This window comes from Rhinoraja longicauda, chromosome 12 (assembly GCF_053455715.1).
Source record: "Rhinoraja longicauda isolate Sanriku21f chromosome 12, sRhiLon1.1, whole genome shotgun sequence".
NCBI lineage: Eukaryota > Metazoa > Chordata > Chondrichthyes > Rajiformes > Arhynchobatidae > Rhinoraja > Rhinoraja longicauda.
Genome location: NC_135964.1, coordinates 51,343,311 through 51,356,292, shown reverse-complemented (window position 1 = coordinate 51,356,292; position 12,982 = coordinate 51,343,311). Strand labels below are relative to the sequence as shown.

The 12,982-nt window shown below is 47.1% G+C and overlaps 1 protein-coding gene across 2 annotated transcripts in view; it reads left to right on the top strand.

The window, feature by feature from the left end:
* hspa13 (heat shock protein 70 family, member 13) overlaps positions 1-12,982 on the top strand; it is a 39,895-nt gene that overhangs the window by 18,074 nt on the left and 8,839 nt on the right. Inside the window, exon 5 of one of the 2 annotated variants that reach the window (XR_013547949.1) lies at positions 597-1,359. Coding sequence is in view for 1 of the 2 variants with exons in the window: in XM_078409743.1 (XP_078265869.1) it covers positions 597-1,198 (602 nt within the window). In the remaining variant the exon portion in view is untranslated. Of the gene's footprint in view, positions 1-596; positions 9,150-12,982 lie in introns of those variants that run through there. The other variant, XM_078409743.1, reaches the window with a different exon arrangement.

Genomic DNA, 12,982 nt, shown 5'->3' with positions numbered 1-12,982 from the left:
AGACCCGGGTTCTATCCTGACTACGGGTGCTGTATGTACGGAGTTACAATAGATAGACAATAGGTACAGGAGGAGGCCATTCGGCCCTTTGAGCCAGCACCGCCATTCAATGTGATCATGGCTGATCATTCTCAATCAGTACCCCGTTCCTGCCTTCTCCCCATACCCCCTGACTCCGCTATCCTTAAGAGCTCTATCTAGCTCTCTCTTGAATGCATTCAGAGAATTGGCCTCCACTGCCTTCTGAGGCAGAGAGTTTGTACGTTCTCCCCGTGACCTGCATGTGTTTTCCCCAGGAGCTTCGATTTCCTCTCACGCTCCAAAGAAGTGCAGGTTTGTAGGTTAATCGGCTTGGTGTAAAATATAAATTGGTAAAGCTGTAAATTGTCCCTCGTGTGTGTGTGGGATTGTATTAATGTGCCGGGATCGCTGGTGGGCCGATGGGCCTGTTTCTGCGCGATCTCTAAACTAAACTAAGCAGGGGTGAGATGGGGAATTAAGCTCCTTTTAAATTTAGCAGGAATGGGACTAACAGCAAAACTACATGGCCTGCCTTATGTTGTGTGATTCTAACCTGATGTGGTTTCTTGGCACAGGGAATAACCAGTTGGGAGGCCAGGACTTCAACCAGCGGCTGCTGAAGTATCTGTTCAATCGGATATACCAACGGTTTGGGGCTCTGCCGTCAAACAAGCGAGACGTGCATCACCTGCGCCAAGCGGTGGAAGCGGCCAAGCTGAACCTGACCCTGTCGGAGTCGGCACTGATCAGGGTCCAGATCTCGGTGCCAGACCCCAGGCAGCCCGCCGACGTGCCGACGGACAGCAAAGGAGGACAAGCCCGCGGCAGCATCCAGGTCACGTTGGAAGAAACGGTGAGCAGGGACCTCTTTGAGGAGCTGAACCGAGACCTGTTTGAGAGGATCCTGGAGCCGGTGAGGGAGGTGCTGTCCCGCGGCCACCTGGGCCGCTACGAGGTGGACGAGATCGTCCTGGTCGGCGGCTCCACCCGCATCCCACGGATACGGCAAGTCATCCGCGAGTTCTTCGGCAAAGAGCCCAATACCTCGGTGGACCCTGACCTGGCTGTGGTTATTGGTGTTGCCATACAGGCGGGGATAGTGGGTGGCTCCTGGCCACTGCAGGTCAGTGCCTTGGAAATCCCCAACAGGCATCTACGTAAAACGAACTTCAACTAACGGACTCCCACCCCCGCCACCCTCGCATCGAACTCCTTTACAAAGGCTCAGAAGTCAACTGAACCCCGTGGATCGGAGATGGAACACACGACCTATTGCTAACCCTCTTACCTTCAGTCTTCAGAATTACCTCCTTAGCTTCCGGCAAATCATTTGGGGAGGTCAGTCACTAATTTTGAAAGCTTTGTTTTATTAGCTCTCTGGTGTTCTACCTTCCTCTCTTGTTAAAACTGTAGCAGTGGCACTGACTAATGTGGGAGCCACCATGTTGCTTGTTATTTTGGACAGGACATCGTTCATCATAGTTTCTGTCATTTCCCAGATTCCGTTTTAATTTTCACCTCCCTGTTCTCCGATAGCTTTCTGCGCCAGCTCGCCGCAGTCAGTCCGATTGTGGCAAGTCTATGGTTTTGGGACCACCCTCTCTTTAAGAGTTTCAACTCTGGGTCGATTTGGCCGACGTGATAGTCACACGTACAGGTAGCAGGGGCCAAGTTCCTGGCTCTCCTTCACTCCCCTTTGCAAAGGGCAGTGGATGTCAGATGAAGATGACCTTGATAACACTTGCTTATCTTAAGTTGGCCCTCTTAGGAAACGTACCATGGGAGATGTCACCAAGATTAGCTGGTGTTGAATAACCAGCGTGGACTTTGGGCAAGATATTTGGTGGAAAGAATCTTTTGGATTTCAGAAAAAAAAGAGTGCCCTCTAAGTAGTCTGCCAATATGGATGATAACGGAACTGACTTTGTACTGGAAGGTCTGAGCATTTCCTCCTTCAGAAACTTCAGATGAATGTGTGAGAGAAATGAAATCAGTGCCTCGACCCACGGCGTTAATTTATTTAAAGTGACTTTTGTTTATTTAAATGGTGCCATAAGTCAAAAGAAAAGTGAACGTATAAATTTATTAAATATATATTTATATGAGATTTTATACATAAAGAGACTTCTTTATGAACCAGATCCCTTCTATCCTTGTTGCAACATATGTTAGATGATGGTGAGAATGATACAATGCTTAATTAAACGTTTTCGTGTTCTGACCTGGGGACTTTCTTCCGGGCAATTATATACTCTGACCTTTATTTAAAACTTAAATCTCAAAAAGGTAAGAGTTACTGGCGCGGTCAGTGCTATTAACCCTTGAGAGTCTGGCAATGAATTGCTCTCGCGAGCCACTGTGTGGGGCAGGATGTTCCAAAGGTTTGATTAATTCAGTGACGGAACGGTTGGTTTATTTCCGAGTCTGGATAGTGTGTGGATCCGAGGGTAGTTCACGGCGGTGGTCCTCTTGTGCCTTGGTGAGTTGCTGCAAAGGTGGCACCTGAAGGTGGCAATGGCACATGCTATAGTCATGGTCATAGAATCACACGGCGGGGAAACAAGCCCTTTGGCCCAACTAGTCCACACTGACCAACATGCCCCACCTGCCTCCGCCTGGCCCATACCCCTCTACACCTGTCCTGTCCATGTACCTGTCTAAATATTTCTTAAAAGTGCAATAGTACCTGCCTCAATTACCTCCTCATTCCATACACCTGCCACCCTTTGTGTTAAAAAAAAAAAGCACTAACCTTCCAGTTCCTATTAAATCCTTCCCCACACACCTTAAACCTATGTCCTCTGGTTCATGATTCCCCTACTCCGGGCTAGAGACTTGTGCGTTTACCTGACCTGTTCCGCTCGCCATTTTGTGCACCTGGTGGTGAGAATGGGTTGCTAATTATCTTAAATAATCTGCTTTACAGACTCAAAAAATATTATAATTATTATAAATAATACATTCCTTCCTAGTTGAGTGATAAACCGTGAAATAGTACTCTTGTATCTATGTTTTTTTAAAAAATGTTCTCAACTTCTGATCCATTCCCTCCAGTGCATTAGACAAAGTGCTGGAGAAACTCAGCAGTCCGGGCAGCATCTGTGGAGGAAATGGAGAGGTGACGTTTCAGCTGGGGACCTTCCATCAGTCGGAAGGAGGATCCCCGACTCGAAACGTCACCTGTCCATTCCCTCCACAGATGCTGCCCGACCTGTTCAGTTGCTTCACACTTTATGGTGCCGCTCGACATTCCAGTTCCCAGTGTGTCTCACTCCAAGCATGACCGTTAATTTCTGCAGAGCTTTCTGTTGGCGGTGTCGCACGTGTGTTCTTCACATTTGCCCCAGTCAGTCTCTGCACGGTTCTCAGCCCGTGTGTGCAGCCCTGTCTTTCTCCATGAATTAATACTGAATGTAACAAGGCACAGTGACATTCTTTGTTGTGCATACCCACGGTTTGCAAAGAGTGCCATGTAGAGGGGATGCTGAAGGTCAGGATGAGAGAAAAACCATGTATCTCCTCCGAGACCAACATCCCGGCCTGAAGCAGGGGCGGCAGAGTCTCTGCCTCACAGCCCCAGAGACCCAGGTTCAATAGGCAATAGGTGCAGGAGGAGGCCATTCGGCCCTTCGAGCCAGCACCGCCATTCAATGTGATCATGGCTGATCATTCTCAATCAGTACCCTGTTCCTGCCTTCTCCCCATACCCCCTGACTCCGCTATCCTTAAGAGCTCTATCTAGCTCTCTTGAATGCATTCAGAGAACTGGCCTCCACTGCCTTCTGAGGCAGAGAATTCCACAGATTCACAACACTCTGACTGAGAACGTTTTTCCTCATCTCAGTTCTAAATGGCCTACCCCTTATTCTTAAACTGTGGCCCCTTGTTCTGGACTCCCCCAACATTGGGAACATGTTTCCTGCCTCTAACGTGTCCAACCCCTTAATAATCTTATACGTTTCGATAAGATCTCCTCTCGTCCTTCTAAATTCCAGTGTATACAAGCCTAGTCGCTCCAGTCTTTCAACATATGACAGTCCCGCCATTCCGGGAATTAACCTAGTGAACCTACGCTGCACGCACGTCCACGTTCGATCCTGACCACGGGCGCAGTCTGTACGGAGTTTGTGCGTTCTCCCCGTGACCTGCGTAGATTTTCTCCGGGAAGCTTCGGTTTCCTCCCACACTCCAAAGACGTACCGGTTTGTAGGCAAATTGCAAGTTGTCCCTAGTGTGTGTAGGATAGTGTTAGTGTGCTGGTCGGCGTGGACTCGGTGGGACTCAGCATTTCCGCGCTGTATCTCTAAATTAGACTAAACGTTATTACTAAGAAGCCGAGTGCCTCTTGCCGGTTCCTGTCCGCTGATTCTCCCCCCAGTCCTGATGTTAACATGACGTATCGAAGCCAGATAACCTGTGATGTTGCCGATCACATCACATGTGAACTGAGAATCTCTGACCCATTAGGATGAGGTAGGAAATACTTTTGGCTTGTTCTTCCAAATCTCAGGGTGTGTGAGCTGGTTTACTGTTTGATTAATAAAAATACAGATGTCTGCTGCCTACTGTTGAGATATAATTGAATTAATTTTGCATTTTCTTTCGAGCAAGTCTACGTGTGGATTTCTATGATATGCATTACCAGTGTTTTTTTTACCATTGTTGACGGACCTGAAGAAGGGTCTTGACCCGAAACATCACCTATTCTTTTTGTCCAGAGATGCTCTCTGACCCGCTGAGTTACTCCAGCTTTTTGTGTCTATCTTCGGTTTAAACCAGCATCTGCAGTTCCTTCGTACACATCCAACTCTGAACTTGCATTGTACGGCAGTGTGGAATCTGGTCTGTGACGGTGTGTATATTTGACAATGGATTCCTTGCACAACTCGTCCACCAATACACCGATCAGCCAAGACATTATGACCTGACGAGCCAAAACATTATGACCACCTGCCTAATATGCTGTTGGTCCTCCGTGTGCAGCCCCATACGCAGCAGGGTGCGATGCACTGTGCATTGTGACACATTCCTCCCGTGACCACCATTAACATTTTCCGTGACTTGTGCCACAGTCGACCTTCTGTTGGTTCGGACCAGCCTTCGTTGCCCTCGCTCATCGATGAGCCTTGGGCGCCCAACACCCTGTCTGTCGCCGGTTTGTGGTTTGTCCCTCCTCGGACCACTGTCGGTCGGTACTCACCACTGCTGACCGGGAGCACCCCACAAGCCTTGCCATTTCAGAGATGCTCTGACCCAGTCGTCTGGCCAAAACAATTTGGCCCTTGTCAAAGTCGTTCAGGTCTTTACTCCTGCCCATTTCTCCTGCATCCAACACATCAACTTCAAGAACTGACTGTTCACTTGCTGCCTAATATATCCCACCCCTTGACGGGTGCCATTGTAACAAGATAATCAATGTTATTCACTTCGCCTGTCTGGTCATAATGTTTTCGCTGATCGGTGAATGTACTTCTATTGCTTTTGCACTTGTTTATCTGTGTAATTATATTTTACACTGAAGATGGACACAAAATGCTGGAGTAACTCAGCGGGACAGGCAGCATCTCCGGAGAGAAGGAATAGGTGACGTTTCGGGTCGAGGCCCTTCTTCAGACACGACCTGAAAGGTCATCTATTCCTTTACTACCAGAGATGTTGCCTGACCTGCTGAGTTACTCCAGCACTTTGTGTCTGTCTCTGGTTTAAACCAGCATCTGCAGTTCCCTCCTGACACAATTACCTATTCACCAGATATGTTATTAAAGCCATCACCACTCCCCACATTCCTGCAGGTTAATTGCTTTCAGAAGCTGTAATTCTTGAGGTATGAATTTGAGTCTCATCTCAGGATCGTTAACGGAACTATTTTGGTGGCGCGACACAGTGGCGCAACTGGTCAAGTTGCTGCCTCGAAATACCGGAGACCCGGGTTCTATCCTGACCTTCGGTGCTGTCTGTGTGAAGTTAGCATGTTCTCCCTGTGTGGTTTTCCTTTCACATCTGAAAGGCGTGAATTGTCGGTTAATTGTAGGTTAATTGTCGGTTAATTGTCCTCTATCTTTAAAAAGAAAAGGTATAGTGAGTGGATGCGAAAGTAGGATAACATAGAACTGTTGCGAACGGGTGATAAGCTTCTAAGTTGTAGGGAGCAGTATTAGACCGTTTGGCCCATCGAGTCTACTCTGCCATTCATTCATGTCTGATCTATCTTTCCCTCTCAACCCCATTCTCCTACCTTCTCCCCGTAACCCCTGACACCCGTACCAATTAAGAATCTTATCAATCTCCGCCTTAAAAATATTCGTAGACTTGGATCACGATCGATCGATGGTCTGCCTGGACTCAGTGGGCCGAAGAACTTGTTTCATGCTGTATCCCTAAATTAACCTAAAGCTAAACTAAACAGAGGAATGTGTGTTCTTCCAACATGCCTTACCAGTACCGTTGACATAGGAATAAGAATACTTTATTGTCACATGTGACTAGACACAGTGAGATTCTTTGCTTGCTTACACAATGTATACGAATAGTGGCCACCCACGGCGCTGGTAAAGTTACAAAGCATGCCGGCTCCCCCTTTAGTTAACCCCCACCCCCTCCCCCTTCACACATTGTCAATTGTTCTTCCCCTCCCCCCTTACGGCTCTCATCGACCGTCGACCATGGGTCAACCGTGAGGCTTCACCACCCCCGAGACCCCATCGTCACGAGGCCTCACCACCGGCGAGACCCCATCGTCGTGAGACTTCACTGCCGCCGAGACCCCATCGTCACGAGGCTTCACCGCTGCCGAGACCTCACCGCTTACAGCAAGAGTTGTGAAAATTGCCCCCTTTGTGATCATCGAATCCACGAACAAGGCCATTCACCTCATTGTGCCAGTGTTGGCTCTTTGAAGCATCTATTCGTTTAGACCACTTCATTGCAACTCTCCGGGTAATTATCAATTGTTTTTGTTGTTGTTGAGTTTGCTTTTACTGCTTCCACCCGTTCAGGTTCTAGATCGCAATAATATGTTTATTGTTTAAATCTTTTTCACACCTAAACCTTCGAACTATCTTCACAAATTACCGCATATCTCAAATACCTCACACGGGCCATCCCGAACTCCTGATTTATGGACACTTCTACATATGATCGAGGTCCCATATTAAATTCATTAGTCCAACATACATGTGTGGGGTGGCACGGAGGCACAGTGGTAGAGATGCTGTCTTACAGCGCCAGAGACCCGGGTTCGATCCCAACTACGGGTGCTGTCTGTACGGAGTTTGTACGTTCTGCCCGTGACCTGTGCGCGTTTTCTCCGAGATCTTCGGTTTCCAAAGACGTACAGGTTTGTAGGTTAATTGCCTTCGGTAAAATTGTAAATTGTCCCTAGTGTGCGTAGGATAGTGCTAGTGTACGGGGATCACTGATCTGCGTCGACTAGGTGAGCAGAAGGACCTGTATCTCTAAGCTAAACACATGTCCATTCCTGCAATCAACGAAAATTGTTCCCCCTCTCGAGACAAGAGGCTGCAGATGCTGGAATCTTGGGCGAAACCCAAAATGCTGGAGTAACTCAGTGGGTCAGGCAGCATCTGTGGAGGAGATTGGACTGGTGACGTTTCTGGCCGGCAACTTCAGTTTGATTATCGTATTCATTTCCTCATTTGGGTGGCCAGATGAAACGTTGCCTGTCCATTCCCCCTCACAGATGCTGACTGAACATCCGAGTTGCTCCATAGTTTCCTCTCGCTCTCTACTTTTAGTCATTCTTTTTTATCAGCCTTATGCACCATTGATGCCCTTGATTAGTATTGTGGACTACGGTTGCCATTTCGAGTGACTTTCTGTATTTTCCAACTTGTGGACAAATTATCTCATGGAAATCAGTAAAAAGCCGAACCGGTTGTTAAACTGAGTTTGTTGCGTCTGTGCTTCCTGACCACACTGACGATGGAAAATTCATGTCATTTTAACATCCTGTGCTAAATCTGCCAAAACCTTCTAGCTCAGAGGAGATAACGTTCACTTATTCTATTCTTTCGTTTAACTGAAATTCTTCATCCCCCACTACAACTTGAGATTACAGCGTGAAATATTTCACGTGGTTTGTATACATTGATTCTGCTTATTTTCACAAATTCTCACTAACTGCCCAACCAAAAGACATTTAAAAAAAAGGGTTTACCCTGAATGTGTTTTAGTTTAGAGGTACAACGCGGAAACAGGCCCTTTGGCTAACCGTACCGACCAGTGATCATCAAACACTTGCCCTATGCACACTAGTGACAATTTACACTCATGCCAATTAGCCTACAATCCAGTACGCCTTTGGAGTTTGGGAGGAGACCGGAGATCTCGGAGAAAACCCACACGATCACGGGGAGAACGTACAAACTCCGTACAAACAGCACCCGTAGTCGGGATTGAACCTGGGTCACCGACGCTGCAAACGCCGTACGGCAGCTGTAACTACCGCTGCGCCACCATACCAGACTGATGTGATAACATCACAGCTCAAGATCTGGTCACCATTCTCCTGCCTCCTCCCCCCCCCCCCCCCCAAACCCCTGACACCCGTACTAATCAAGAATCTATCTCTGCTTTAAAAATATCCATTGACTTGACCTCCACAGCCTTCTGTGGCAAAGATTTCCACAGATTCACCACCCTCTGACTCAAGAAATCTCTCCTCATCTCCTTACTAAAGGAACGTCCTTTAATTCTGATGGTGTGACCTCTGGTCCTAGACTCTCCCACTAGTGGAAATGTCCTCTCCACGCCCACTCTATCCAAGCCTTTCACTATTCTGTAAGTTCCAATGAGGTCCACCCTCGTCTATCGAAACTCCACGAGTACAGGCCCAGTGCCCAGAATCCCTTGGAACAATGCACATTAAAAGTCCCTAAAGTTAATGATTGTTTTGGTATCTGAGGTGCAAACAATGAAAGCTATTAAACAGTATCTGAGATAACATTGTAGTGTATAACTCACTGTACATTATGTGAACCGGCTGTCATTGACTGTACCTCTCTGGAACGGAGAATAAATTCAAACGTGCCTCAATTTACTTGTGAATTGTGTTTCAACTTTGGGGCAGTCATTGTCCTGTACCCGTGTGCAGATGGTTTTCTCTTGAAGGGTGATTTAGAATCTCAGTCAGAGAGCACAGAAACAGGCCCTTTCATGACGACCACAAAGCCCCATCTCCGCCCTATCCTATTTGCCTATTTATCCTTTTTCAGTCAGAGAGTTGTAAATCTGTGGAATTCTCTGCCTCAGAAGGCAGTGGAGGCCAAGTCTCTGAATGCATTCAAGAGAGAGCTAGATAGAACTATTAAGGACAGCGGAGTCAGGGGGTATGGGGAGAAGGCAGGAACGGGGTACTGATTGAGAATGATCAGCCATGATCACATCGAATGGTGGTGCTGGCTCGAATGGCCTACTCCTGCACCTATTGTCTATTATGCCTCCATTTGGCCGATATCCCTCTCAACCTTTAAGGGACTTTAGGCGAGGAACATGTAAATGGAGGGATACGGACTTTGTGTAGATCCCGTGCATTCAGAAAGTATTCAGAACCCGTCACTTTTTCCACATTTTGCTACTTTACAGCCTTTTATTAAAATGGATTAAATTAATTTTAATCCCCATAATACCCCACATAATACTCCATTTAAAAAAAAAGCGAAAATAGGCGTTTAGAATTTTTTGCAAAGTAATTAAAAAGAAATAACTGAAATATCACATTTACGTAAGTATTCAGGCCCTTTGCTATGACACTCAAAATTGAGCTTATGTTCATCCTGTTTCCATTGATTATTCTTGAGATGTTTTTACAACTTGATTGGAGTCCACCAGTGGTAAATTAAATTGATTGGACATGATTTAGAAAGGCACGCACCTGTCTATATAAGGTCCCACAGTTGACTGTGCATGTCAGAGCAAAAACCAAGCCATGAAGACGAAGGTATTATCCGTAGCCCTCCGAGACAGGATTGTGTCGAGACACAGATCTGGGGAAGGGTATAAAACAATTTCTGCAGCATTGCAGGTCCCGAAGAGCACAGTGGCCTCTGTCATTCTTAAATGGAAGAACTTTGGAACCACCCGGACTCTTCATAGAGCTGGCCGCCCGGCCAAACTGAGCAATCGGGGGAGAAGGGCTTTGGTCAGGGGAGTAACCAAGAACCCGATGGTCACTCTTGACAGAGCTCCAGATTTCCTCTGTGAAGATGGGAGAACCTACCAGAAGGACAACTATACCTGCAGCACTCCACCAATCAGGCCTTTATGGTAGGGTGGCCAGACGGCAGCCACTCCTCAGTAAAAGGCACATGACAGTCCTGGGATGGCAGGACTTTCATATGAAGAAAGACTGGATAGACTCGGCTTGTACTCGCTGGAATTTAGAAGATTGAGAGGGGATCTTATAGAAACTTACAAAATTCTTAAGGGGTTGGACAGGCTAGATGCAGGAAGATTGTTCCCGATGTTGGGGAAGTCCAGAACAAGGGGTCACAGTTTAAGGATACGGGGGAAGTCTTTTAGGACCGAGATGGGAACTTTTTTTTCACACAGAGAGTGGTGAATCTGTGGAATTCTTTGCCACAGAAGGTAGTTGAGGCCAGTTCATTGGCTATATTTAAGAGGGAGTTAGATGTGGCCCTTGTGGCTAAAGGGATCAGGGGGTATGGAGAGAAGGCAGGTACGGGATACTGAGTTGGATGATCAGCCATGATCATATTGAATGGCGGTGCAGGCTCGAAGGGCCGAATGGCCTACTCCTGCACCTATTTTCTATGTTTCTATGACAGCCCGCTTGGAGTTTGCCAAAAGGCACCTAAAGGACTCTCAGACCACGAGAAACAAGATTCTCTGGTCTGATGAAACCAAGATTGAACTCTTTGGCCTGAATGCCAAGCGGCCCCGCTCATCACCTGACCATGATGCAGGTTTCATCACCGGCCCCAATATGCCCAAGGGTGGCACGGTGGTGCAGCGGTAGAGTTGCTGCCTTACAGCGAATGCAGCGCCGGAGACTCAGGTTCGATCCTGACTACAGGCGCCGTCTGTACGGAGTTTGTACGTTCTCCCCGTGACCTTCGTGGGTTTTCTCCGAGATCTTCGTTTTCTTCCCACACTCCAAAGATGTACAGGTGTGTAGGTGAATTGACTGGGTAAAATGTTAAAAACAAATTGTCCCTGGTGTGTGTAGGATAGTGTTAATGTGCGGGGATTGCTGGGCGGTGCGGACTCGGTGGGCCGAAGGGCCTGTTTCCGCGCTGTGTCTCTAAATCTAAAATAAATCTAAATGCCCACACGTTTGAGATGGGAGAACAGCATCAATGGCACTTGGCTTTTCCTTCTGTTCTATATGTTTCCAATATGAAGTATTTCAGGATGATTTTCTTGCCCCTGTGCTTCTACAGGTTTTGCAGTCGTTGCAAAACCGCTTCAGGCTGTTTGCAGCTTTAATTTAGCTTTAGCAAAGGAGGGGCCTTTGACAGTTCCTCTTTTCATAAGAGGGTTCATCCCATCAGATACTATCGAGCTGCATCTTGATTTCACAGCCTCAAGTACATTGAGTCTTGCCTTGGATTGCTGCCATTGCAGCATCTAGTTCCAATCATTCCTTCCGTCTTCTCAGCAGTTCCGCTTCTGTTCTTCCGCCATTTCCAATTGTCTTCTCTTCTGTTCTTCCTCCAATTGTTATTCTTGTGCCTCAATCTCATGCTTGTCTTCCATTTAGACAACCTGTTGTTGGAGAAGGCCCAGATCTGCCTTAGCTTGACCCCGAGCAGGGAGCGTTGAAGATGCACATGATGAAGAACGAGATTTGAGGTTCAATTTAGAGTTCTTTCTCTTCTTTTCAATTAACAATGCTATGTCTTTCAATTATTCTTTCTTTCTTCACAGTTCTTTTATTTTCAACTGTCTTTTCTTCTTCATCGATCTCACGCTGGCTTTTCAGGGTGGCAACCCCTTTCAAGACATGAGAGAGCTTCCAATGCTCTATAAAATGAAGAAAAACCTATTTCCTTTACGGAATCCATTCTGATGTCGCCACCTTGTGGCTGAACATCAGATCTAAGTGCAAGCATACTTGCACTTCAATATCCCTTCAAGACGTGTTGACGTAAAGTCATATCTTCAAAGGAGATCAAAAACAAACTGATATCGTGCGATGCTCAAGGTCACTTCTTTGTTCTCTGCATTTCCAGATTTTTCAGTAGCAGCTTTCCATTACATCTGCTGAAAAACAGCTTTTCCAATAAAGCTTAATGCTATATCCATAATCCCTGTGCGAAGGCTAACGAAGTTTGCAATCTCCGTAGTTAGTTTTAACACAGGGAATGACCCTGATCAGTCTGTAGTATTCGGTACAGGCTTGCAAAACAAAACAATCCCTGTTCTGTCCAGTCGATTTCCAAGCTCCAGTCCATCTACCTACACCTCCCCCAACCTCATCAACCTGTACCTCCTCCAACCTCATCTATTGTATCCGCTGTTCCAGATGTCAACTTCTCTACGTCGGCGAGACCAAACGCAGGCTCGGCGATCGTTTCGCTCAACACCTTCGTTCAGTCCACCTTAACCAACCTGATCTCCCGGTGTCTGAGCACCTCAACTCCCCCTCCCATTCCCAGTCTGACCTTTCTGTCATGGGCCTCCTCCAGTGCCATAGTGAGGCCCACCGCAAATTCGAGGAACAGCACCTCATATTTCGCTTGGGCAGCTTACAGCCCAGTGGTATGAACATTGACTTCTCTAACTTTAAATAGCTCCTCTGTCCCTCTCCATCCCCTCCCCTTCCCAGTCCTCCCACTGTCTTCCTGCCTCCACCTATATCCTTTCTTTGTCCCGCCCCCCCTGTGATCAGTCTGAAGAAGGGTCTCGACCCGAAACGTCACCCTTTCATTCTCTCCAGAGATGCTGCCTGACCGCTGAGATACTCCAGCATTTTGTGATA